Source organism: Lonchura striata, chromosome 2 (assembly GCF_050655825.1).
Source record: "Lonchura striata isolate lonStrDom1 chromosome 2, ASM5065582v1, whole genome shotgun sequence".
In the NCBI taxonomy this organism is placed as follows: Eukaryota; Metazoa; Chordata; class Aves; order Passeriformes; family Estrildidae; genus Lonchura; species Lonchura striata.
The window spans coordinates 43,663,442-43,691,289 of NC_140704.1; the positions used below are offsets into that span (position 1 = coordinate 43,663,442).

General features: G+C 38.8%; 1 protein-coding gene across 4 annotated transcripts in view; it reads left to right on the top strand.

Moving 5' to 3' along the window:
* The first annotated feature begins 51 nt into the window (after nucleotides 1–51).
* The window catches only part of DNAJC13 (DnaJ heat shock protein family (Hsp40) member C13), a 57,584-nt gene continuing 29,787 nt past the window's right edge, over nucleotides 52–27,848 (top strand). For 2 of the 4 annotated variants that reach the window (XR_014953263.1, XM_077786851.2), the window contains exons 1-22: nucleotides 74–265; nucleotides 8,100–8,180; nucleotides 12,464–12,539; nucleotides 13,022–13,171; nucleotides 13,517–13,558; nucleotides 15,286–15,486; nucleotides 16,541–16,747; nucleotides 16,833–16,928; nucleotides 17,069–17,160; nucleotides 17,961–18,127; nucleotides 18,227–18,306; nucleotides 18,386–18,555; nucleotides 19,379–19,478; nucleotides 19,728–19,835; nucleotides 20,349–20,504; nucleotides 21,239–21,295; nucleotides 22,506–22,627; nucleotides 23,805–23,880; nucleotides 24,920–25,015; nucleotides 25,146–25,289; nucleotides 26,456–26,470; nucleotides 26,984–27,066. Coding sequence is in view for 3 of the 4 variants with exons in the window: in XM_077786851.2 (XP_077642977.2) it covers nucleotides 8,113–8,180; nucleotides 12,464–12,539; nucleotides 13,022–13,171; nucleotides 13,517–13,558; nucleotides 15,286–15,486; nucleotides 16,541–16,747; nucleotides 16,833–16,928; nucleotides 17,069–17,160; nucleotides 17,961–18,127; nucleotides 18,227–18,306; nucleotides 18,386–18,555; nucleotides 19,379–19,478; nucleotides 19,728–19,835; nucleotides 20,349–20,504; nucleotides 21,239–21,295; nucleotides 22,506–22,627; nucleotides 23,805–23,880; nucleotides 24,920–25,015; nucleotides 25,146–25,289; nucleotides 26,456–26,470; nucleotides 26,984–27,066 (2,306 nt within the window). In the remaining variant the exon portion in view is untranslated. Of the gene's footprint in view, nucleotides 266–8,099; nucleotides 8,181–12,463; nucleotides 12,540–13,021; nucleotides 13,172–13,516; nucleotides 13,559–15,285; nucleotides 15,487–16,540; nucleotides 16,748–16,832; nucleotides 16,929–17,068; nucleotides 17,161–17,960; nucleotides 18,128–18,226; nucleotides 18,307–18,385; nucleotides 18,556–19,378; nucleotides 19,479–19,727; nucleotides 19,836–20,348; nucleotides 20,505–21,238; nucleotides 21,296–22,505; nucleotides 22,628–23,804; nucleotides 23,881–24,919; nucleotides 25,016–25,145; nucleotides 25,290–26,455; nucleotides 26,471–26,983; nucleotides 27,067–27,848 lie in introns of all 4 variants that reach the window. The other 2 variants (XM_021531237.4, XM_085573247.1) reach the window with 2 other exon arrangements.

The window sequence follows — 27,848 nt, forward strand, 5'->3', positions numbered from 1 at the left end:
GGAGCACATCAGGTGACCGTGCCCCATGACGGCCCCGGGCCGCACGGCGGCTGCGCCGAGGGGGCGGTCTCGCTGCCCGTGCTAAGATGGCGGCCTCCAGCGCCAGGCTCTGAGGCAGCGGGAGCGGTGTAGCGGCTGCCGCCCGCCCGCCCGCCCGGCCGGAGGGTGAGGGGTGAGAGCTCCGCTCAGTGCCCCTTCGCCCTTATCGCCGTGAAGGCGCATTGCTGGTGGGGGCAGGTCCGGGCAGCGCGGGCTCCCCGGTCAGGTAATCCCAGCGGCGGGGAACGTGAGGGGGCGGCGGCAGCCCCCGCCTCCTTGCACGGTCCCGGGCGCTGCTCGGGGCCGGCGGCAGCCCCCGCCTCCTTGCACGGTCCCGGGCGCTGCTCGGGCCGGCGGCAGCCCCCGCCTCCTTGCACGGTTTGGGGCGCTGCTCGGGCCGGGGTGGCGGGCGGGGGCGCGCCCGGGCCGCGGGGCGGAGCGGGGTCGGGGCTGGGGCAGCGCTCGCTCTGCCGCCCGGGGGCTGATGCTGCCGGCACGGCCCCGCTCCTGCCCCAGCCGTGAGGGGCTTGGGGCTGTGCGTGCCTTGCCCCAGCGTGGAACCTGCCGCCAGCCGCTCGCAGCCCTTCGCTTCCTGTATCCGAGCCGAGGAGAGGGCTGGGGCTGTTCTCCAGCCTCAGCCCGCCCGGTGCTTCGCTCGGCATGCCCCGCACCTGATGCGGCTTCTGTAGCCTGCGGGCAGAATTTGTCCTCTTTCTTAGAGCAGTATTGACATGTCCATTAAGAAAAGACACGTTATTTTCCTCCTCCTACCCTCAGATCAAAATATATGCGTCAGGAGATGCTTTGGGAAATAATTTATGAAGGGTGTGAGAGATGTGGCAGAGATATGCTCTCACGGAGATGAGATTTTATTTCTTTTTTGAGTGCTGACAGTATGCCTGAAGTACATGAAAATAACTAGATGCACTTTCCAGAAAATCTACCCTTAAAGCTCTTATTTTGCCACGAGCATTTGGGTTTTTTCCATGCATGCTTTTAGCTTGCTTTTTGTTTTCTGAAAGTCAAAACAAGTAGTCACATTGGATGGTTTTCTGTCTGCGGTGAGCTGCCAGAAGTTTTTGGGATAGATTTTCCTGTTGAGTGGTGTGAAGCTTGTGTCTTCATACCTGTGCCTCTACTGAGGGCTGAGTCCTGGGCCATGAAAATGTTGTCTTAGCACTTCAGTTTGGGATGAAGAGGTCTTTTTTCTCTTTTTGGCTTGGTGCTCTCAAGCTGAGGTAGTGTTTGACTCTTCTACTTGGGGGGAAACACAGGCCTAGAAGTTTATTCAGGGACTTCCTGTGATGCACTTAATCTCTGCTGTGTGGCTGCTTTTGACGTTAATGTAGTCTGAAATGTATTTTCTCTTTCTCTCTTGTGCTCTTTTGGAATAAGATTAGTGGTGGTTGGAGTAGACGCAATTGAGTAGATAACTGCTTTGTTTCATGTTATGTAGCACTCGTTAGATAACACTGCATTTCAGAAAATGGTCCTTGTTTTAGAATTTAAGTTCTCTGAAGCTGAAGACTTTTTTGTTCATTACTAGATTCATCTGCATAGGCTACTTGCATGTAGTGACATCTGTTGAAAAGGAGGAGGCTGTTGAAGGGACTACTAGTGAGTTGAGATTCATTTTAGGATTGAGTTAGGAAGATACTTTATGAACAGTCTGATGAATTAAATCAAAATAACAGGACCAGTATTACAGTTGTGAAAATTATGCTTGGCTTTAGCCTGCTTCAATTCATAGATGTGCAGCTTGGTCTAATTCTAGCCTACTACAGGCAGCCAAGTGCCAGAACACTTAACTAGAAGTTACTGGTGCCTTTCTATTATTACTGACAGTTTTTTCCACTTGCAGCAAATACCTCAGTATTTGGAGACAGAGTTGCATTCCTGTCCCTGTGTGGCATAGATTTTCCAGGAACTTTAACCTTGTCTTTTGGCTTTGTTGGAACACATTTTTTAGAAAATTTCTTTTGTATGTATTGCTTGCTCCTCTGGGTGTCATGTGGTATTTTTCATAGTTTCCAAACACATACTTGTCCTGAGGGACTGAATCACTTTGTATTTCCAGATTTTAAGTGATATGTTGAGGCTTGGTCTTTAAAGCCACATCTGTTTTTTATACTGTGGAGGTGACTTTGCTTTTAACTTGTTTGAAGATCAGTAAGTGAAACTCACTGACTTAATTCTTCTGATGGCATTCAACTGTATCTTGAAGTGTTAACCTTCAACTGCTTAGCTTCCTTATTTGCTTCCAAAAAACTATTCTTGTGTCAAAAAAAAATAACAGCTCTCTTGCCTCACTAATAAAACAGAACATTATTCTGAAGAAATATGACAGGATTGCTAAACTATGACTGAAAGGAACATTATTTTTTTTTTCTTCCTTCCCTTAGTGAGTATATACTTTTGTTCTGATACTCACCTGTCTAGCTGGTGGATCAGATTGGTTCACTGGTAAAGCAGAATGCTAATATAAATTTAAAAGAAAACCAGAATCTTCCACCCATATTCTTATCCTTAACACTGATCCTCAGTGAGGGAATGGGTCACCTGGAGGATGGGCTCTAATGTCACCATCATTTTGGCAGTAGTAAGGCTGAAATTCTCAGCCTATTTCTGTTCTGGGCTGCAGAAGGTGGGATTGCTGCTACATGCAGGTTGCATGTAGGATCTGGTGGATTATCTCTTCCCCTTCTTACAAAAAGGACTGGGAGTTCCTACACTATAGATGAAACCTGTTTCTACAACTAATTAGGCTGTAGTACTTTAGAAGAGTACTGTTCAAGGAAAAGGAAAAGTTAATGCTTGTTAGAAAAAATCTGTCTGAAGGCAAAATGCTGCTACTTAGTGACCACAGCAATGAAAGAGGAGGTTGAAATGTAGACAGCTAAAACATTCCAGTGCAGGAAAACTCACTTATTTAAATAATGATTTTAAAGCTACAGAGGTGTAGATGACTGGAAATCAGGCTTCAGACCTTTAAGGTAGCAGGCAGGTATGTAGAACCACAGAATAACAGAACCTTAGGGTTTTTTTAAGTGCTTTGCTCTCATTGCTTTCCAGTTGGTTCCTTTTTTTGTGCTCATAGTATGTCTTCTCTCTCTCAGAAAAGTCACACTTGAGCTTGCTATGAGTAACTGTCCTGGTGTAGTAAAGACTTTCCAGGAACTCTAAATAGTATTCAGCTATGCTGGAATAAATTTTTAAAACAAAATCACAGTTTCTTATCTGCATTTCTCTTCCTCTTTTGCCCAAGAAACTTCAGTTTCTTATCAGCATTTATTTTACTCCTCCCTGCAGTGGAACAGAATAATAATTCTATGTGGGGCTCTGAATCCTACCTTGTTAAACCTTTGTTTAAGAAAGATACTGAGACTTTGTAATAAAAGAGAGATAATATAATCAGAAAAAAACTAAACTTTGAACCCCTGTCCAAACTTCTCCCTTTATTTAATAAATTGAAGGAAACTTACGTGTAATTACAGCTGTGCCTACTGCTTTGATGAATGCAAGGTCACAGCTTTTCTTCTGACTCCACAAGTGCTGGTTTGAGACTGACTTGTCTCAGTTTCCTGAAATAGATTGTTTTCCCAGATGGTAGTTTTGTCTAAAGAATGTGAAATCCTGGAAAAGTGGAAGTTGCATGCAAGTTGAATATAAATTGTGTAAAAGATCCCTTTCAACTCAAACTGTTCTATGATACTGCGTAGCTTAAACTCTGAGGCAGGGGGAGTCCTGGAAGCAGTTCAGGCCCTTAGTTTAAGGGATTGCTATTTCTGGTACATGAGACACTCAAAAATGTGGTTTCAGCTCTTCCCCTAAAGCTGTTTCACTACTATTTACAGTACTACAGGAACCAAATAGGAAAGTATTGTTGAACTTCAGTCCTGTAAAAAAGCTGTTTAAAATATCCAGGGGATATTTTGGAGAGTGCTTTAGTTATACTCCCAAAAGAAGTTGCAAGTTGTAGACAATACTTTGCCTGCAGAATCCTTGGATTATTTGACTACAGTCTGTATTCAACATGCCCACTCTCAGCCAAGAAAACCATGTTTACAAGCTGCTACTCTCAAAGTAGATTTTGCCTCTATTCCAGCGGAAATAGAACAACTGGGTGTTTCTCTAGCATCAAACCTTTGAAAACCATCAGTACGGGATATGCAATAGCTGTGCTAAGAAATATTCAAAATAACCTTTGAAGTTGTGACTTCTCTACTCCTAGGTATTCCAGAATATAAAGGTGATTGCTCAAGTTAGTGCCTTATTGCCCTGGATGCTCTTGGAGTGAGCTAAATTTCAACCAATTTTTGTGTTAAGTGAGGCAACTTTTTAAATGTTTATTGAATGCAGGAAGAAGTGGCAGAAGTAACAAGAATGTTGTCTTATTTTAGGAAATTAATATGTAACTAAGCAGGCCACTACAGCTTACACTGGCAATATGGCTAAACTTGATTAATGGTAAAGCCTTATGTGTTCTGCAAAGTCAATGGTTATACTGTCTTAGGTGCTAAAATTACAGTGCATCACAATGTGGATAGTACAAGAGGGATGCCACACTGGTTCTGCTGGAATGAGTGAAGGAAGAGGAAATTCTTGTTTTTTTCTAAAGTATCTTTGTCTTTGGTATGAACAATTTTTTTTTTTTTCATGCTCTTATTGTGGAATCAAAGATAACCAGTAAATAATTGCTGGGCTTTACCACAGCAGCTCAGAACACTAGGCTATTGTTAGCCTTTTCTGTCTGTTAAACTGCCGGAAAATGTGTACAAGAATTAATTGTTACTAAATTTGTTACCCCTGTGGTAGTCTCCTCAGTGGGAGGGGTGGTTGCAATCACTGTCCAGAAGCACAGTGAGTAAAGCATCAAGGCTAAATGATTTTAGTGGTTTTCATCTAAACAAAAGAGCACTCTGGTGAATTTGTCACTTGCACTTCAGGTACAATACTTAATGTATCAGTATCCTGATTCTAGTTAGATGTTGGTGTTAAAATTTCTGGAAGCTGCTGGCAGCTGATAAATGAATGTTTCTTAGTTCTGTATTATAGGAGCAGATATTTGCAACCTTGAGAACTCTAGAGCAAGCAGTGTTCAGGTGTGAGAGTCCTAATAGAGCTGGTCAGAGGAGTCTGGTATTGGTGAAACTGGAATTACAGATAAATAGCTCTTTTAATCCTGTACTTAGTAGAGCTAGTCTTGTTATAAGCCTCTTATTTTATTTTTACTAATACTTTAGTCAATGTCAAGAAAATGGCTTTGAAAGAGAGGCATGAAGATTGAGTAGATGGAATGTTGTTCTGAAAGATAAGTTTAAAACAAAATTATTAGATCTAAAGTGTGCTACTATACAGTAAGATCTGTGTCGTTTGTATAGAGCGTGCTCTTTTGATTCTTATCCATGGTAATAATAATAATAGTTCTGAAACCAAGCGAAATGGAGAACTTCAGGAGTAATCATAGAATGCTTTGGGTTGGGAAGGACCTTGAAGGTCATTTAGTTCCGACCTTACTGCCATGGGCAGGAACACTTTTCACTTGACCAAATTGCTCTAAGCCCCATCCAACCTGGCCTGGAGCACTTCCAGGGCTGGTGTAATGGAGTGTCCAGAACTTCTCTTGGCAACCTGTTCCAGTGCCTCACCATCCTCACAACAAAGAATTTAATCCTAACAGCTAACCTAACCCTCCCCTCTTTCAGTTTAAAGCTGTTACTCTATGCCCAAAGCCCCTCTCTGGCTTTCTTGTAGGTCCCATTAGGTACTGAAAGGCTGCTCTAAGCAGGCTGCCCTGGAACTGCTTTTTCTCCAGGCTGCACAACCCCAGATCTCAGTGTGTCTCCATAGAAGAGGTGTTCCAGCTCCCTCCCTGGCCATCTTTGTGTCTCTCTGTAAATTGAGTCCAAAAGGTGTGGACCAGGCCCTTCTTATGTTGGGAGCTCCAGAGCTCAACACAGTACTGCAGGTGAGGTCTCACAAGCGTGGAGCAGAGGAGAAGAATTGCCTCCCTTGGCCTGCTGGCCAGTTTTCATTTGATGCAGCCCAGAATGTGGTTCTGGGCTTTGAGCACACACTGCTGAGTTGTGTCGAATTTCTCATCAACCAACACACCCAAATCCTCCTCAGGACTGCTTTCAAGCCATTCTCTACCAGGCTTGTGCTTGGGATGGCCCAGCCCAGCTGCAGAGTCTTGCATGTGGCCTTGTTGAACTTTGTGAGGTTGGCACAGACTCGCCTCTCCCACCTGTCAGAGTCCCTTTAGATGTCATCCCTTCCCTCCTGCCTGTCGATTGCACCACACTGCTTGGTATTGTCAACAAACTTGCAGAGAATCCACTGTCCATATCGCTGACAAAGATGTTAACCCAGTGGCAGTCTCAGTCTTTACCCCTGAGGAATGCCACTTGTCACTATCTCCACTTTAAAAGTGAACCATTGACTGCATCTGCTTGAGTGCAACCCTCCAGACAATTCCCTATCCACTGAGTGGTCCTTCTGTCAAATCTGTGTTATTTCAGTTTAGGGGCAGGGATGTCAGGCGGGACAGTGTCAAATGCATGGGTCCAGGTAGATGTCAGCAGTCAGTAGCAATAATGCTGTTGAATATCCTGCCCCTCATAAAACTTTGTTTCCAAAAACTGGCTTTAGAGAATTTTAACTTGCCACAGGTCATTGGAATATTAACTCTGAAGATTTGACTCAAAGACTGAGTCATTGAAACACGTAAATACTATTCTCTCTTCCCAGAGGCAGTACTTCAAGTTTCCTTCAGTAGGTAGCGATAATTGTGCTGGCTCTTCACCTGAGGGAAGGAATTCTAGAGTTCATTTCTGAGCAGGTTATCCATTCTTCATGCTTATGACTCCATAACTGCTACAGCCTTTGCTCAGAAAGAAAATAACCTGAAGTCACAGAGGGTAGAAATTAGCAATGAGCTAATGTTGCAGGTCATCCATCTCAAAATAAGAAATCTTCTTTTGATAAGTCAAGCAGAGTTAGCTGAATGTAAAAAGATAATGGATTGTTATTTAACTTTCAGTGGGGTACTGACTGGGATTGGGTTGCTTGGGAGTTGCTTCAGGCAAGCTGTGTTCTTGCAGACCAGTATTAGTATGTGATATTTTGTGGGGGGGCTGCTGTGTTATTGGTGTGAATCTGAGAGTAGTACCAGTTTTCAATCAGTTACAGGGAATCCTGATTTAACACATTTGAAAATAAAACTAATGCTGTAGCAGTATATGGAGAGTAACAACTTCACTTTTGTACTTAATCAGGGAATATCTGCTTAAGTTCCTTGTATATGCAATACAACATAGTGAAGTAAAAGGGAGATTAATTTCCTAACTACTCAATATGCATTTGTTTCAGGCATTGAAAATAGTAGTGTTTAGAAGCATTCTTTAGAACTTGCCAGCTCCTATCTACTCAAGCAATTGTGGGCAAGGTTCACTAAATTCTCTGTGTGTGTGTTTAGGGAATAGATATTCACTCTGTGAAATAAGCATGTCAGGATGTTAGTGGTGAGATTGCTTAAACTTTTACAGCACAGGAATGGTACTCAGTCAGCTCTTCAATCCTAATGCTTAGCTAGTAAAGTAAGTTTTTCAACCTCAAGTTCTGATTCAGACTGGAAAACAAACTGTTCTATGGATCCAGATATCTCCTTACTATTTATTTCAGAATTGCAGTAGTACTTTGGTTTATCTGGCGTTACAGGTAGAAGATACTCAAATAATTTTATATAATATGATTTTTGAGAGCAAAGTATTTTGGAGATGACATAAAATATACTTGAATTTGAATGTACAAAGATGCAGTGAAAGTAGAGTGCTGGTAATGTGGCAAATGTGGCATAACTTACTGGAACCTGGTACTATTAAGGAATAGTGTAACAAATGCAGTGAAGAAACGAATAATAATTTTGCAACTTGGTCCATGTATTGTTTGATAAACTTAAATTTAAAAACAAAGTCTTTTTGTCTTGAAGTATATTGATGATTTGTGAACTTTTTAAGTAAGAGTCCTGAGTACTAACAGGATGTCTCCTTTGTTTTCAGATCTTGGCGCAGAATGAATATAATTAGAGAAAACAGAGACCTGGCTTGTTTCTACACAACAAAACATTCATGGAGGGGAAAGTAAGTAGTTTGAAGTTTGTTAATTCTGGATTTTTGTTTTTAAAGTTTTGTGTGACATTTTTCTCTCTTTTATTGGATTTAACTGCGTAGTTTTAACTTCATCCAATTGATGAATGAAAATTGAACTAAAGGCTTCTGCTGCTCAGTGTCTGAACTGAATGTATCTTCACTAGAATCAGTTTGGATTTTAAACATTGTGATTTAGCTTTCCTCTGCTTATGTTCCCACACTGCAGTGTAGCTCTGAAATGGACCACCTGACCTCACCAGTTTCTGAGTCTTTTCAACTTACTAAGCACTAAATTTAAGATGGAAATGTTTATTCTCAGAACAGGTTTATGGAGGAGTAGTATTTTAATTGATGAGGATCACTAGTCCACATATACACTTAAGAAGTTGTATATCAGATTATCCGTTAGACTACTAACTGAGATAACTTGGAGAATTCTGCTAATAGAAATTAACCTGATCTTAATGGGGGTCTTGGATCTAAAAATGAATTTTTGATGATGCTTCTGTCTTCATAAGCTTGGGAATGTCTAATAAAATTATCCACTATGTTATAATAACTTGTATCTGTTATGTTGTGTCTGAATTGGGTGTTACAGGACTTTATTTGGTGTTCTTATCCACTGTTCCTTTTCACATGCATAGTATCTCTGCAAAATGAGGTTTTTCCTTGCTATACAAACATCAACATAACAAAGAGTGGGTTATCTGCACCTGGGGAAGATGAGAACTGCTTGATTCTAATGGTTTTATGAAGAGGTATTGTCCAAATCTCTTGTTTGACCAGTAAATTGAAACTGGTTGATTTTTTTGTCTGACACATTCATCCTATCAAAGACTGTGAATACTGAAAAGGAAAGGAGAATGGGCTTGCAAGGAGAAGCAGTCACAGATCTGTCACAGCTGTGCTTTGAAGAAACATGAGATTGCTTCAATGTCTAATCAAAGAGCTCCCTGCTTTTTTTGTCAGCAAAAATTAAAATCCTGGGTAGTTCTGAGTCCAGACTACATTGAGCAGCTGTCTGAGTACAAAATCTTTCCTCTACAAGTCAGAGTTTCAATAGACTTGACAGAAATTGTGTAGTATTTAGTTTTTCTCAGTAGAATTGTATCCAGTACTTGTGTAAATTGAGTCTTTTGTGAGTTATGATCCATGCATTTGGAATTGTGTGAGCATGGATGAATAAACTACTTCCCTTAATAAGATACTATATTGCAGAAGAATATTAGAGCAGTTTGTTCCTCCTAATCTTTCTGTTCCCCAACCAAAAATGTCTGGTCTCTTCCTCAGAATTTTCTACAGCATATGTGCAAGTTTAGTGTGCATGGGATTTGAGCCAGTTGGTGAAAATTAAATACATAAACCTCATATTTCTTCTTTTGCCCAACTCCTCTCATTAAAGAGCCTGAGGCAAGCTCTTGAAGTTATGATTTTGAACCTTGATGGTAATGCTCTGGTATACTTAGAGAATTCTTATAGAACTTCAGGCTAAGTCTGATGTCTAGAACAGATTTAGTGTAAAAATTCAGTGCTGTGCTTAATTCTTTTATAGTGAGGGGGAAAGAAGTATTTAGTAATTAGTTGCCTCTTGTTTGTTGCAGCAGAAGTTTATTTGGACTTTAGTAATTTTCTATTTGAATTATTTATTCCACTCAGTTCATAGTTATACATTCGCAGTATAATCTATGTATAACATTAAAAAAGCCAGTAACTTAATGTGTGGTGCTAAATGAGCCTGAATAATTTTGACTACTTGTAGAGGTAGTCACTTTGAATGTGACTAATGCTCTGTGTGTCCATAAAATATTTTCCAGTAGTGCAAATGATGATCTTCCAGTGTTCTGTCAATCTGTAAAGTTAATGAAGATTGCTTTTTTAGTTGGGTGTGGTGGTATAAAATTTATCTGCCAGTTTCATTGTGACTGAAAAAATCTCACCAGTGCTTTGAAATAAATAAGGAACAGGCTGTAGCCTTTTATGGAGAAGAGGACATTTGCTTCAACTTTTCTCAAAACAGCCTGGGATTAGACAGTACTGCAGAGTAGTTTGAGAGATAATTAATAGTAAACCTTTCAAGTCCTAGAGGTATGAATACCTTTCTTAAATATTTATAGGTGAAGTTATGAACAAGAGTAGGCCACATGTAAGAGTTGACTTCTGAATCTCCTTGGTTCATGAAATAAGACTTGGTTCTTCTGAGTTTACCTAGGGAGAGGAAACAAGGGAAATGGCAACCCAGCAAAACTGCTGTTCTGTCATGTGTTCCTTGTCCTATCACATATTAAGAATGCTGGATAATAAATGCTTCCTGGATCTTGAAATGTAGGCTTGAGCATAAGGGGAGAAAAAGAATGGGCTATAATGTTTGCATGCTAGTCTTTCGTTATGTGTAATGGTTGCAAATCCTTACTCTGTCACAAAACTCTGTGCAGCTCATAGTAGGCTAAGTAAGTAAATAAAACCTTGAGCAAGTAATAAAGAGCTTTATTACTTGTGACATGCTGTTCTAAAGAACTTAAATGAATCTTATAAATAAGTCATATAAAAGACAGAAAACCTGCCTAAATTGTGCAACAAGAAGAGAGGGAACGGTTGGTTTCTTCTTATAAACTAAGAACTGGAGCATTCTTTAACAGGCTGAATATAGTGGAATTATTAGCAGCTAGAGTAGCTTCAAACATTCTGCTTCATTACTTCATGACTTCCTTGACCTGCATCTTAAATAAGGAAATTTCAGCTATGTGGAAAAACAAATAGGTTTTGCAAACGTGTAAACATCCTTAAGGTGGCAGATCAGTTCCATGCAGATGTTCCTAAGCTTTAAAGAAAATAAGTACTTGTTTTAATTTCTAAGTAAACTCTGTGCTGGTAAAGGCTTCAACTCACACTGGTCTATTTTAATAATAATGGAAGTTGGAAGGGTATTAAGTTTGTCTGATTGCCTGACTGTCAGATAGGTGCTCTTGACCTTCCTGTCATAAGGAATATGTTAGAGCTGCTCTGAATATATTTGAAGCCCATACAAAGTTTGACTTTCTACAGAAATAATGGCTTGTGCTACAGACCTGTCAAGTGAGAAACGAGAAAGGACTGCAACACAAGAATGCAGAGAAGGATAGAAGAAATGACCTGCTGGTTCCTGATGCAGTCTAACATGGCGCAGATTCAGATTAATTAAGCATCTGTTGTTAATATCTTTTCCAAGCAAACCCACAGTTTACCCAGAACTGAACCTTAAATTTTTACATTTAATCAGTTTTAATATGGACAACCAGCCAAAGTATTTTTATTTTATTCAAGTTCAAGAAAGGCATCCATGTTCAGATGATGTTGCTTTAGTCAGAGAATACTTGCTAGTACTGGCTCTGGCTCAGGTTTGGCTTTACTTTTTGGGCTGGATGGCTTCCAGATGGAAGTACCCTAGAACATGGTTTGTGCAAGTAATAAGGTATTATTAATTATCTATTGTTTCAATCTCCGCTTAGTTATGTGTCAAAGCTTTCAGATTCAGAAATATGTAGAGAGTCTTTATTTATTCAGGGTACATTTTGAGGATTATCTAGGAAATTAAACCATGTTAAGGCTTTGATTTTGCACTTGATGCATCTGAATTCTGTAGCTTTAGCTCACTGCTTCTTGTGTCTGATCCGTCTGAAACACAAGCAACTACCTTGCTATTCTTTAAGCCTTGTGACAGCTAACGTATCTGTGGTATCAATGTGCAATGGCTGTAGCTTTGGTGATCTGAGTCTTTCTAGAGTTAGGTAGCTTTGGCTTCCCTCAAGATGAAGAAAAAATTAGGCTTGACCATAATAGTGCTTTGACTTGGTACTGTATTGCGGCCAGCTGTGTAAGTTGGGTTTTGTGTTAAAGCAGTTGGCTGAGACACCTTCAGACAGATGCTTCAGATTATTGCAGGAATGGTTAGATATTTTTTTCCCCTACCTGTGTAACCTTCTTAAAATTTATTCTGGTCTGATAGTACCTTTCAGTGCAAGTTCCATGAGCCTTTGATACTGACTTAACCACTAACTTAGGAAAAGGTATGCATAAATAAATCTATTTAATAGTATTTAACTTGTAGGTCCTCTTTATAGATATATGGAACAGAAGAGCTTAACATATTATAAGAGTAAACTGCAAGTAACAACAAAGAAAATTCCATATTCATTTCCTAACAAAAACCTCTGTATATCATCTTAACATCATTTTTGCAATTCAGCATGGGTTTTCCTGTGGCTTCTAAAGAAACTTAATACTCTCTTCTATTCTAGATATAAACGAGTCTTTTCAGTTGGAACCCATGCCATCACCACATACAACCCCAACACGCTGGAAGTTACAAATCAGGTAACTGTCATTTTTGAAGTTGGTTTTGACTTATGTTCTGTATCATGAACATTGTCACATGTTCAGAGTGAATAGTGGCATTCAGGCTTAAGAAACCATCTAGTCTGACAAGATCTCAGAAAAGCCAGAAGATGTGGCAGCTGTGTACAAAACCACACATAACAGAAGGTCTGTGTTGCCTTCACTAACTCTACAAATACTGGCGTTTGTACTTTTTAGGCAATTTCTCTTTAATAGCCAACAAGTAGTAGTTTGCCTTTGCTGTGCTGTTCTGAAGGAACTAGGCTAAGTTTGATCACTGCTAAGCTATGTCCCTGAAGGGAATCAGGACACTTAGTTACTTTGCACAGTATCAAATAGGAAGCTCAAGCTCATTATGTCACTTTGTTACAGGGTTATTAAAGGTTCTAAGGGGTTTTGGAAGGGAGTGATGTAGCTTTAAAATTACTAACAGTATTACCTAATTATTTTCAATTGTATAGTGGCCTTATGGAGACATCTGTAGTATTTCTCCTGTTGGAAAAGGACAAGGAACAGAATTTAGTCTCACTTTTCGCAAAGGGAGCGGGAAAAAATCTGAGACACTTAAGTTTTCCACAGAGCACAGAACAGAACTCCTTACAGAGGCACTGGTAAGATTTTTATTCTTATTTTCTTGAATCAAGCAGTAAGTACTTAGTTACTATTTGTGGTAGTGTATTATGCTTTCTTTCCCTCCATAAAAAGTAGAAATCCAAGTTTTTTGAGCTGTTATCTTAATGATCTTGATCTAGTGTCAGTTGGAGTAAGTACTTTGATTTGTAAAGAGTGAATAAAGCTACAAATATTTAATATATTAAACTGCAGTAGAATGGTGAGCCTTCTGAGGAGGCTTAATATGAGGCCCATAAAATGGAGTCAGCTTAAATGTAGACTTTCTGGATAGATAGGTTGTCATATTTGCATTCATTGTCTGTTAACTTTGTTTTTAAAAACAGAGATTCAGGACAGACTTCTCAGAAGGAAAAATCACAGGACGGGTGAGTGTCTGGCTTACCTGCATCATGTGCAGTTTAAGGAAATGATCTAAAGACTCAGATTTCTACTTTGTTCATGTGTTTTATGCTTGTGCTATATGTGCTACCTAAAATACCTTTGTGTATTTGGATTGGAAGTCGTTGAGAAGAGAAAATGGAGTTTGTTCAAAAGTAGTGGGAACCTCTTTACCAGTAGAATATTTGAGCTCTCTTTGATTGGCCTGATCCTTGTACTTGTACATGGGTTATGAATGTTGAAATATAGGCTGTGCTATGTGGAGTTCTTATCTGGAGAGGTGAAAAACATTGATTCATTAGTCAATGTTTGCTTTGCTTCCTAATTAAATATTTTCTGCATAACATCCTGAACATTTGATGCTTCTTAGGATTTCTGTAGGTCAGATTACAGACAAGATTGACATTTACTGAATTGTAATAGAGTAAATAAGCAATGCAGTCTACAGAGCTGGAGTTTATATTTGTCTTTTGGTCACAGAAAATAGCACTTCAAGTGCTTAAAGTTAGTTTAAGTAATTTAAAGTATTGCATGGAATAAATCTTCAGTCATGAGCATAGTAACACTGCTGGAATGAGGGGATCCCCTTTGTCTTACCATAGTTTACAGCAGACTTCTGACTTTTGCAGGTTAAAGTAAGTTTGTATTTGTAATGGAATGTGACTGCAGGAGATGAAAAATTGTCACTACAGTGACAAACTTAGCTGAACTTGATTTAATTAACTGAATAATAGCATTTGATATAAATGCTATTTCCTCATCTAACCACAGTGTTCAGAAGTCTGACCAGGCCCTGGCTGGAGGCATTTGAGACCCTGGCAGGCAGCTGGAAACAGCTGTGATTTTTGAGTTTGAGCCATGGAATGATTTACCAACTTTGCAGGTGGAACAAGAAGTCACAAAAGTTTAGATTTTATAGTAGAAGTAGTTACAAAGTAGAGGGAAGAATTTTTTAGTATTCTATAAGGAGGTTTTAACACCTGTACAGGGGGGTTTTTACTTTGTACGTGGGGGTCAGAGGTTTTAAGATGGAGGAATGTAGGCCGGTCCTGTTTCTCCTCTTTCTTCTTCCTTTCCTCCATGTTCTTGATGTTGGCACTCATGGATTGGTTTAGAATAGAAAAACACCATTTAATATAGGTAGTAGGTGTTGGGGAAAAACTGTAAACATGTATCACATAATGTATCATGTAACAGATAGCTACAGCCAGGGGCGGGGAGAGAGAAGAAGACAGCAGACAGAGAGGGTGTCAGGGGTGTGTGTGTCTCTGCCTGAGCTGCTGACCAAACTGCAGTAGCCAGAGAAGACGATCTTTTAGATAGCTTACAATAAACTGCCTTGAGACTGAACAACAAGAGGCTGCAGAGTTTTCTTTGTAAGCATGGGTTGGAGGAGAGACTTTTCCACCACACGGAGCCCCTGAACCAAGCCAGGGTTCCGACAGAGTAGACCACCTTCTGCAACAAGACAACTTACTTCCTTTGGGAGTGGCTCTTTTGGGATTCTGTTCTTGCTTCACCATGCATTGTTTAAGCTATGATCTCCTTGTCAATTGACAGCTACAGCTGCTATCCTTTGCTTCATAGTGTTCTTAATATAGATAAGAGTATTAAGGGAAATTAAATAATTTTTTAAACTTACTAGATAAGTAGAGAACTACTGTTGTGTAGTAAAGGAGTGTGCATAGATGTCTAAAAGTAGCTCTCTCTGCAGAGGTATAATTGCTATAAGCATCACTGGAGTGATACGAGGAAACCTGTTATTCTGGAAGTGACTCCTGGAGGTATTGACCAAATTGATCCTGCAACAAATAAGGTCCTGTGCTCCTATGACTACAGAAATATTGAAGGCTTTGTTGATATTACTGGCTATCAGGGAGGCTTCTGTATCCTCTATGGAGGATTTAGTAGATTGGTGAGTATTAAATCAAAATATCTTGGTATGGTTCTTAGGATATTTATAGCTGCATATTTAATAATGAATCTTAAACACAGTTGGAGCATAAAAGTATCTGCATCTTTGGGTCTTGGTTGTGGAGCCTCAAGGCTTATGGACAGATCCTAAAAGGAAAGGATATTAATTAAAACATTTGAGAGGGTATTGATATGGGTTTGGTTACAGTTTTTGGTGTGGGGGCTTTTGTGTGTGTATTGCATGTTTAAGAACTGAAAAGGATGAGATATCTAGGTAGTAAATATGAATGTAATGTGGATGTGGAATTTCCTGTCATTTCTCAAATTTATAGTAGTGTGTTACAAATATACCTAACTGATGTAGGGATTCAGTTTAGAAATAGAGTGATCAGTGATGCCATTGCCTCTTTAGACCTGTGATCTGATTACTTGGCAGCTTTGCTTGGGAAATACTGCAGTGTAATGTTGGTACTAAAATCTTAACAGGGTTTCTGTGTACTACAGTTCAAACAGTGGAAAAAGATCTTTACATTATTAACCATAAATTAACTTCTAGGTATAGCTACTTCAGTCTCTACTAACAAAATACGACTCAGTGAGGGTTTCCTTGTCTTTTGTATTGCAGCATGCTTTTCTCTGGCATAAAATTAGCAATATATAATTGATCCTCTAGAGCTGCCCTAACCTTAAAGATCACTAGTGGTAGCTCCAATTGCTTTCTCTGAGTCCTCACTCCTGCCAGGCTGTCAGGGTCTGTTGCCAAAGGTGGACAGGCAGACAATAACTTTAGTGGCACACTAATGTGTAGCAGGGTATCCTTTAGGAATAGCTGCTATAGATTTTCTTTTTAAAGGCTAATGTAAAGTTAATAGTGGATCTCTTGTGTAATAAATACCTGTCTATACCATGCATTTAGCAAAGGCCAGTCCAGCTGCTGTGAACCTTCCCTGCTGTTAGGTCTATAGTGGAGGATTATTTATTATTTTATATTATTTGTAATTTTCTTTGGCTGTGCCATATTTTTCACCTATTTCTTTTCTTGACAAAATTTGCAGCACCTGTTTGCCTCTGAGCAGAGGGATGAAATTATCAAGAGTGCAATAGAGCATGCTGGCAACTTCATAGGCATCTCTCTGCGGATAAGGAAAGAATCCCTAGAATTTGAGCAATACTTGAACCTTCGCTTTGGAAAGTACAGCAATGATGAATCTATAACATCTTTAGCAGAGTTTGTTGTTCAAAAAATAACACCTAGGCACTTGGTAAGGCTGTCAGACTGAACATACTTGGTTCCTATTAAGTACTAAGTATTCTCTTTCCTAGCTTGCCTCTCTCTTGTTTTACAAGGAACCTGTGAAAAGAGTACTAGCTCTTACAGAAGCTTGCTTAGTTGAGAGGGATCCAGCTACCTACAACATTGCAACTTTGAAACCTTTAGGTGAGGTAAGGGCCATTCTTTCTCACTACCACTTCTTCAAATAAAGGCTTTAAAAGAGAGGAATTGATAGTATATGTAAGCCTTAATTTGTAGAGTAGCTAAATAACACTGCTTCATTAATGTGATCCTTGTCCCTTATTCTCAGGTATTTGCAATAGTGTGTGACACTGAAAACCCCCAGCTTTTCACCATTGAATTCATCAAAGGACAAATTCGGAAATACTCTTCAACAGAAAGGTAACTGGAGCTTCTGTGCATTACAAATTAAAATGGAATTTGCTACTGTGGCACTTGGAGTTCCTCAGTTTCTATAAACTCTGACCCTTGAAGGAGTAGATTCAAAGCCTTACTGTTCTAGCAGTCTGCCACTTTCAAATCAAGATATGTTAAAGGAACTAAATCTCTGCCATTTACTTTCATCCCAACTTCGAGCAAATCTCCCCAGAAGTTTTCTGATGCACATGAAAGGGTGTTGGACAGTTAGATACAGCCTGTTTCTCCTAAGCAATATAGTTTTATGTATTCTGTACTTGGCTAAGTAGTATATCCAAAACAAGGGAAGAAAGCACCGTCTTAAGTAGTATGGAAATGTGAAGGCTGTGAACCCTTTGAGCTCTCTGCTTGAGACAGTCTTAGTTGATTCTATTTAAAACAGCCAACAGAACAGTCCCTGAGTGCACTTGCAGTTGTAATACAGTCTAATCCTGCTAAGTGAGGTTTTGCAGAAAGCACAGGGATGAATTGGCTAACAACATGTGTCACTCATTAACAGATAATCTAGAATTGATCGCATTAGTGAAAGGCTGCAGCTGGCTATACTGAGTGTAAGTCAGCTCTCTCCTTACAGTGCATAAAGGAACACTGAAAGTTAGTGACTTCTTCCAGAGGTGTAGCTGTTGGCAGTAGTGTTAGTAAGAGATTCCAGGTATTGCTGCCTTTTATGACATGATTTTTTCCCTCATTTTCTCTTATAATTTGTTTCTTTGGCACCACTTTTCTGATATAAGTTGTATTTGTGTGTCATTGTCCCAACCCAGAGATTCTCTCCTGGCTAGCTTGTTGGATGGAGTGAGAGCCTCTGGTAATAGAGATGTCTGTGTGAAAATGACCTCCACACACAAAGGCCAGCGTTGGGGATTACTCAGTATGCCTGTGGATGAAGAAGTAGAGAGTCTTCATCTGAAGTTTTTGGCTGCTCCTCCAAGTAAGCTAATGCTTCCTTTGTGCATTTATAGTGCTCTTTAAAGCATCCAGATATTGAGTCAGATGCTGTACACTTAACTATTGATATGTCTTTTTCCAGATGGTAACTTTGCAGATGCTGTGTTCAGGTTCAATGCTAACATTTCCTACAGTGGAGTCCTACATGCAGTTACACAAGATGTAAGAATAGAGCTTTTACCCATCCTTTTAAGATGTTGCTAATGCAGAAAGAAATTAATCACTGTTATTTTTTAACCAGGGTCTCTTCTCAGAAAACAAGGAGAAGCTCATTAATAATGCCATAACAGCATTGCTTTCCCAAGAGGGAGATATTGCAGCATCTAATGCAGAGCTTGAAAGCCAATTCCAAGCAGTAAGACGACTAGTGGCTTCAAAAGCGGGATTCCTTGCCTTTACTCAGCTTCCAAAGTAAGTGCAAAGTCTCTTCAAGCTTGGAAGTAGTAAATGAAAATAGGCCTCAAACTTCTGTTAGTAACTTGTGTCTAAAACTGAGAAATGGAATTCCCTTCTGAAAAGGACTGTAAGTCTCTGTACATTATTGTTTTCAGTAGTATGAGGCTGTCACCAGGCTTTCAGGCAAATTGAGAATCCCAGGTAATCATCTGCAAGTAAAGCTGATTCTTCCTCTGCTAAATACTCTGTCTTGAGGCAAATATGGTTTAATGATTTTCCTAGTGGAAAAATTTTTAACATGTACCTTCATCTGTCCTTGAAGTGGGCAGTTCTTCATTCTCAAAGTACGCTGATGTCATTGCTGTCTTCAGTTCAACACAAGATAAAATGGTGTTAGGAGATTGTACTTCTGTAGTATGTCCAGAGTGCTTGGAGTTTGTTTTAACATTAGGAATCAGAAAAACTGTCTATTGTTCTGAAAATGAAAAATTATTTGAAATATTTCTGACTAGGAAATATAGAGCAACTATAATATAGAGAGTGATGAGAAGTGTAACAAAAGCACTTAGTCTGAGACCTTTATAAATTTAGGTTTTTCTGTAAATAATATCCTGTAACTGCATGGATACATTTTCTTTATTTTGATGATTGTGCTTGGAATGCTAACAGTGAAGTCAATATTTTCCTACCAGGAATCTCAAATTTATGAAACTATCAAGGTACTGGCTTGCTAAATCCAGTGGGAGCAGACTCCCCTTGGCCACTGCCTAGATGTCATCTTAATTTTAGGATTTTAGTTTCTTCTCTCATCTTGGTGGTTTTGCTTCCCTTTCAAAAGATTTCGAGAACGATTAGGAGTGAAGGTTGTGAAAGCCCTCAAAAGGAACAATGATGGAGTAACCCATGCCTCTATTGACATGCTGTGTGCTCTTATGTGTGTAAGTATTAAATTTCAGGTTCTTTCACTTTGGAATATGTGAACTTCAGGGTACTGAAAGATGTAGAAATAGGGACTGCCATTCAACTTGCAGTACGTTCAGATGTGGATTAACTTGTTATTCAGTGATTTCTTGCTGAACTTGAAGGGGATGTGCTTTTTGTGTGTAGAGAGAGTGCCTTTTGGATTACAGCTGTTAGGAACTGAGGGTTGAAATGTGGCTACATAGTGAATACTTCTTTTTTTGTAGCCCATGCATGATGACTATGATTTGAGGCAGGAGCAGTTGAACAAAGCTTCCCTTCTTTCTTCAAAGAAGTTTCTAGAAAATCTACTAGAGAAATTCAATTCCCATGTGGTAAGTCAAATTTTGGAAACAGATTTAAGCTTAATTGCCTTTCCTAATTGCAATGAAAATGCTTTTGTCATACTTAGATTATCTTTGAATGCATTTGTACCTACAATTGAAAATACAGCTCTATCTGGCACTGAAGTTTGTTCTAATTAAGCTTGGATCTTGACAGGTTAGGACATAGCTGTCAATACTGCAGAATTTGAATGTCCTGCAACAAATGTTTGCATGTTTAATATGGAAATTGCATGTTTCTTTTAAGTAAAAGAATAGTGTGAACTCAGATTTGTGGGATTAAACTAGAGAAGAGTAGTTTGAGTCTAAAGCATATTGAGTCATTATGCTTTAGAAACCAATTATTTACCAGGGTAGTGACATACTCAGGCGAATGTAGTATTCTAAACTTGTAGTTTTTGTTTACAGACTATTTTAATGCTATGACAGGGAAAAGCGCCTTCAGCATTGTGAATACGTGTGGACCATTGTATCTGATTTACATACCTGTCTTCCTAATTTCAGGATCATGGGACAGGTGCCCTAGTAATTAGTTCACTTCTGGACTTCCTGACATTTGCCCTATGTGCTCCATATAGTGAGACTACTGAGGGGCAGCAGTTTGACATGTTGTTGGAAATGGTGGCATCTAACGGAAGAACACTATTTAAGCTGTTTCAGGTAAGACTTACTTTTCACTATTATTAGAGGTTTCATGTACTCGGTGAACATGAAACGTTTCTTTTACTGGAAGACAGATTTGTCTTCAGCTGGTTAATGTGCCTCAATCTTTTCTATTTTGATGAATGTTTTAGTGGCCTGTTATTTTGGCTTCAGATATCAGATTGAGGTGGTTATTCTATGGTGAATGATATGCCAAATCATTGTAGATTAGACTGCTTAACACCTGTTTCCAGAAACACAGTAAAATACTACTTGGACTTTAGGATAGATTCAACAGATGCACAGATCTTCCCTTGACTGGAAAGTTTTCTGCCTTTTTTTTCTTTCTCAATAAATGGGAATTAAGAGTTAGAAAACAAGAGTAACATCCTCTTCAGTGGTAAACCTGTAGAGATTGTAGAGATTTTTAGCTAAAATGTCAATGCCTTCTTACTGTAAAAATAGTATTTTCTTCTGCTTTTGATTAGTGTCAGCTGTGTCAGCCAGTTTGCTGAGCATTATTCCAATTTCTCTGATAGATACTGCTGTTCAGTGCCAGGAATTATGTCTGGGAGTTGCATAAGAGATGCTTGTTCAAAGATACAGGGTAGGAAATTTTCTTTAAGCTAGCTTTCACAAAACTGAATAGGAGATAGAACAGCCATGTACATTAGTTAAGGAAACTGAATCATAGGTGATCTCATGTTCAGTTTTTGCACTTGGATAATTTTTTGGTTAACATTCTGTTCTAGCACCCTTCCATGGCAATTGTGAAAGGAGCAGGTTTGGTGATGAAGGCAATAATAGAGGTGAGATTTTATAAATGTTAGCTGGGATAGCATGCAAAATATGTATTGTCTGTTTTGGAATTGCAATTGCTTAGCAAGAGAAGTTTGTTATATTAGCTTCTCAAAGTGGGGAGGGGGAAGTTGGAAGGTGAGGAACCGAGCACCTGCTTAATTGTGAGTGGTTTAATATAGCAACTTGCTTTATCTTACACTTGGGTGTTTGGAAAGCATGTGAGTTGGGACATTAGATAGCGCCTTGCATGTCTTCATACTGCAGTCAAGATTTGGCTGTAAATGTTGTTTGTAGCTCAGCCACATACCTCAGAGCCACCAGACTTCTGCATGTTAGACAGTATCTCAAGGAGGAAAGGCCATATTTCCTGGATGGAATGGGACTGGGATTAGCAAGCAGTAGTGTCCCAGAGCAGACTAGTGATGTCAGCCTCCTTGCTTTGGCTTTAAGTTTCCATACCACATAATGTATGGGCCAAGTCCATACTTTTCAAGGGCTGCTTATGATTGTTGCTAACTGACTCTTGACACTTCCTGGGTTGAAATTCAGGGCTTAAGTTAGTGCCTCATTGTATCACAATGGCTTATGCATCTGAAATCCATCTAGTACTTTCTTGGAATGGAAGTGAATGAACACTTGAAATAGAGGTATTCCAAATCTTCATGTATCCATTGATGTAGCTGATAATGTTAGCTAAAAGTTACTATGTTGTTTATTAAAAGTCCTATCATTTAGACAAGTAAAGGTGCTGCAAAAGCTTTTTCTTATTCATTGCAACTAATGCATTTTGAGTGAGTGGCAGTCTTACCCACCTGGCTGTCTAAACTGAACAGCAGCTATTCATCTTAAGTGGTTACAGTCAGCAAAAGTCAAGCAACAAGAAATCATATGTGCTGCCATTCTTTGTTTCATCCTAATGTATAATTGCAGTGTGAAAATGGTACTGCTACTACAACCTGATGTATGATGGCAGGCATCCTGCCCTCTTCAGTTAACTGTCCTCATAGATGTAACTACCAGTTATCTGGTCCATGGCTTTACTACAGCATTGAGCAGTTGCTGTTGAGAACTTTCAGTTAAAAACTATCATACTTTAGCTTCTGCTTTTTGAATATTAGTTGGTATAATTGATAGTCAGGAAGGCCTTGGAACTTTAGGCTGAGATAAAAGCAGCTTAACTAAGATTCTTTTCTTGGTAATCTTGCCCTGTTTCCAAAGGAAGGAGACAAAGAGGTTGCTACCAAAATGCAAGATCTTGCCCTCAGTGAAGGTGCCTTACCTCGTCACTTGCACACTGCTATGTTTACAATAAGCACAGATCAGAGGATGCTTACAAATAGGTATGTCCATCTCACTTGATATGTTTAAAAAATCATGTTTAAAAAGATCATGTTTTAAAAAAATCTAAGTAATGGCCTAGTGAACACTGGGAGGTCAAGGAAAAAAAGTGCAGTTCTTCAGGAGAGTATTTTCTTTAGCAGCTGGTATGTTTTAGTAGGACAAGCTTCAGCTGAGACTGCAGCCACTTAATAAACCCTTGATTATTTTTTTGTTAAGGTGGGCTTGGGTTTGTTACTCATTAATGACTCAAGTTTTGATTTTTATTTCTTTTACTTCAGGGAGAGAAAAGGCAAGTAGAATGTTTAGAACTTGTAAAAAGTTTCAACTTGTGGTGTACAACTGTTTAAAAATGGGTGTGCATATCTCAGACATCTTGCATGCATTTAGGATCACCCATCCTATGTGAGAGAGAAGTTTCCTTACAGAAGTTATTCCCTGAATCAACAGTCAGTAGAACTTGTGATCTCTGAGAGTATGCTGTGGAGGATGAGCAATGATTCAATTAATTCCACCCAAGTACAAGATTATAGAAGCTTTAGCTGTGAATTCCTGAAGTGCTTAGAGTTGCTAAGGAATGTAGGGACAAGTGGAGCTTGTTGCCGCTGTGTGTCATCCAGGAGAGAGCGGATATGAAACCATCTGTCATGCCAGTTCTGTTTGGTGCTACTACTTACAATGTGCTTGTAGCAATGCTTCAGTTCAGTGCAGTAGAATTCTAGTGACAAATGTTGGCAGAAAGCATCAGTTGGCATAGAAGGCAGGCTCCCAGAAAGGATTTTCTAGTCAACTGGTATTAAGAACTTCAAGTAGAGCATGTAGCAGTTCTTGATGACTTCTAGCCTGTTATCTTTAGCTGTAACTTAAGGTTGGCTGGATAAACATACACTTGTTTATTAGACGTTTCTGCTCTATTGCTCAAGTGTTCTTTGAGGTCTAGATCAAAAAGCATGTGCTGCTACTGTTCCACTAACTTCACTGGAACTTCTTAAAGGCAACACTTTAAAGCATGCTAAGCATATCCTTGAACAATGTAATGCTTTGTGCTCTTAATCACTCAAGAGCACGAAGCTCTTGCTCATCTTCATTTCATCAGCATGGTAAAGGTGGCAGTTTAGTGGTTTAAAAATCTGTTTAAAATACTAACTTGCAGTTTGTTAATTTCAATGGCTTTTTCAGGCAGTTAAGTAGACATTTGGTTGGCCTCTGGACAGCTGAGAACAAAACTGCTATGAATTTGTTGAAACGTATTTTGGTAAGTAAAAATGGAATATGGAGTAGCAAAAAATATAAAATATGAAAGCTTGCAGTATCAAAGTTGGGACAGTCTATATAGTAAACATATTCCCTTTTCCCTTCAAGGGGAAGGTCTTGCCTGAGAGATTAGCAGTCTAGCATCTGCTAATTAAAGGATATTGATGAGGTTCAAAGCATCTTGTACTTTAAACATTTTGTTACTTCCCTGACACTTTTAAGATACTTTATGACATAAAACTTAAAAATAAGGTGTCTTGAGTTATTTTTCTTGATTAAAAGGACAAAAATGTGGGAGACATTATAAGCATGTCTCTAATGCTTTTTTGTGCCAATAAAAAATTAAAGTGTTAAGAGTTCTGTCCATGTTTTCATGCCTTGCCTGTTCAACTTTGTTTGCTTGTAACTTGTTTAAATCTGTATGTTGTTAGTTCATATGCTGATCGTTCATATGTTCTTTCACACAGCCTCCTGAATTCTTCTTTCTTAAGTTACTTCAGTGAAGTTAGTTCAATAAATAGAATAATTTCTTACAACACTATCTGGGAAATTACTAGCTTTTAATTTCAAAATAGCAGTTCCTTCATTTTTGGCAGAGCAACTGTCCTGATCTTGAACACTATCTTAAGGAAAGCTTACTCACAAAAGACTGTCTCAACTCTAATGTCACATGTAATGTCACATATCAGAGAATATGGATGGATTCTAGTATTATTCATCTCTGTGTGTTGCCCTGAGATCAACTCTTTTCTTCCTGCATTCTTTAGGTACATTAAGTGCTTCTTTAAGAACTGGGATATAGCCAAGAGTTCTGCTGCACTGAACCCAATAATATATCTCTGTTGAGCAATTCTATTGAGGATGGTGGCATTTTACTACTCACAGCAACAAAAAATGCTGTAGCTTTATATATTTACTTTTGACTAGAATATAAATTCTGTTTTGAAATCTCTGATTTAAAGAAATTATGTTATTACCTAACATTATGGTTTCTGTTCATTAATCATATGTGTGTTTAAATTGGTTTTAAATGTTTTCAGCCACCAGGTTTGCTGGCATACCTTGACAGTGCTGATCCTGTTCCTGAAAAAGATGCTGATAGAATGCATGTTAGAGACAATTTAAAAATTGCAACTGTAAGTAATTGTAATTGTCTTTCCTATTCCATTATATAGATGTACAGTCTTAGAGACTTTTCTAATACAAACACTTGACTGCTGCATTGACCTGCAGCAAAGATAACCCACAATTGGTTTTATTCTGCAGGATCAGTATGGCAAGTTTAATAAAGTGCCAGAGTGGCAGAGACTGGCTGGAAAAGCTGCAAAAGAAGTTGAAAAATTTGCCAAAGAGAAGGTGGATCTAGTCTTGATGCACTGGAGAGATCGAATGGGCATAGCTCAAAAAGAGGTAAAAGTATTTGAAAGTCTTTGTTAGAGTAACTTGACTAAGTCACAGTTGAGTGTCAGAACACACACTCAAATAGTAAAAAAGTGTTGTGATGTGAGAGCTCTCCTTCCTTTTAGCAAACTCTCTACTTCTTACTATTCTTGGGTTAGAAAGAGGTTCCAGGGAGAATGTGAATCAGGCAAATTAATTCCTTCAGCATATATATTAAGCTTTAGCCAACCATATTGAGCTGCAGTGCAGCTTACATGCATTTCTTGTAAGCTGATTGTGCAGGAGAAAATGCCTTGAAATGTGGCAAAACCAGTTTTTGAAGTTTATTTAAAAGAAATGGAATAGTCTTTGCATTCAAAATTATATACTTCACACCAGTGATATTTCAGTTACGGAACCTGCTTGAAGAATCCTAGAATAGCCTAGGTTGGAAAGGACCTTAATCATCATCTAGTTCTATTCCCCCTGTCATGGACACCACCTTAGAATTCACTTGAATGTAGGTATCCCAGTTCTTAAAGGGCAACACAAGACTGTACTTAAGGTCATGATTGAGGCTGAAGTCATAAATAACTGTTTTGATCTGATATTGCAAGAAGAGAGCTTAAGCACTGCTTGAATTCTTACTGTTGGTCTCCTTTTTCGTTTAGTTTTATTGCCATGTTTGAAATTACAAACTCTTTCAATTGTGAGGTGTTTCCCTTAACTTTCTTTGATATATTGACTAAGCTTGTTTTTATGCATTGTGGAAGTGAAACAATCTGTTGTACTTGTAAGGAAGGATGCAAAGCACAATGCAGAGTATTGAAAATACCTGTCTTTGTATACTTGTTCTGATGTAGTAATAAGCTTTAGTTTATGAAAATCTAGCTCAAGTTTGATGTAGAGTGTGGTGCAGAAGTTTGACAGTGATATTTGTGAAATAATGGTGAATTAGGTTCAAAACAGGGGAAATGAAGAAATGTGAAAAACAGTGGAAGGTCACTGCACTTTAAACAACTTGTCTAGTTACTGAGTTTGAAGGGTATTTTTTCTCTGTGGATTTCTGAGCTATATAATTTCACAGTAAATGTGTACAAGTGTAGCAAGATTGGTGTTACCACTTTAAATTACTTCAGTGACTCTGGAGTGTTAAATGTATTTTTCTTTTTCTTCCAATTTTTCTTCATAATCAGGACAGAAACAATATGGTGAGTCTGTATATCTCTTGTCGCTTGTGTGGACTCTTTGCTCAGACTTCTGCTTGCATGTGATACCTCATGTAGATGATAACAGTGATTTCATGCTTCATCAAAACAGGGAATCTTTCAGTGACCAAGTCAGGCTTGTTTATATTTTTGTGACTTCCTCTAGTTCGTTCCTTTCAAGGGCAAACATTTTTCATGCAAGTTTTCACCTCCATCAGCTTTGGAGCTGATGACTACCTGTGGTGGTGGGAATTAAACTTTTCTCAGGGATATAACTTGCTCCTAAACAGATGGTGTGTCAAACAGCTGAAAGTTTCTCTGTCATGATTTAACTTGGTGTAAATAACACTTGTGAAAGTCTGTTGCTGCTACTCACTAGAAAAGGAGGCATTAATGAGTGTGGTTTAATAATAGTATGGTTTCTGAAGGAGTGTAAAAAATACAGCCTTTTATTTTAAAAGGGAAAAAGGGGAGGTATCTGCCTCTACTGACTTATGAAATTTGGTTCTTTTGCAGAACATGATTCAAAAACCAGTGATATTAAGGAAACGGCGCCAAAGGATAAAAATAGAAGCAAACTGGGATCTCTTCTATTACAGGTGAAAATACTAAACTTAACTTGTACCTGAGACAACCACATTTTTATCTGGTTGGATATTTTTGTTAATGTCTTCTGAGTTTCTGTGACTTTCAATTTCTGCCTGCCTTGAAACAGTGCAAGTGTTTTGTAACAGCTACTTACTAAAAACCCCCTAAGCTATACTTAAGGATTTCACTTGAGTTTAGGCAAAGGAGGAATTTAGAAAGCTTCTGAAATACCATCAAACTACATAATGTTTTCCCCTTTAACCAAAAAGAAGAGTAACTAACAAACTGCAGGTGCAAATCTGCATGATATTGAAGACCAAGTGAAGTAGCACTGGAAAGTATTAAATGTAGTTTGATGGTACCTGTAAGCTACTCAAGATGTTGTAACTTGAATTAGAACATGAGCTTAAAGCAGGGCAAGAGAAGGTACATGGATACTGGATTTCAAATAGTGTTACAGGTCCTAAATGCAACTTGCTTACCTATGAGTTCTTAAAGCTGTCAAAATGTACAAGGGAGGGGCTTCCATCTGAAAAAGATACATCTCTTTGGCTAGAGCCATTGTGTTAGACTGATAAAACTTGGCTAGCAAACTAGGTAAGCAAGCTTGGGGAAATTTCATAACCTTAACCGCTTGATGTTTCTAAGAGTCAAATACAATTCAATGCAAGGAAGATTCTTGTGCTCCTAAACCTTTGGTATTAAAGTCCATTCTCAGTGTCCACTGACTATTTTGTGACATTTAGGACATCAACTTCTGTTTTATTGCATAAGCTACTTTTTAATGTTGGTT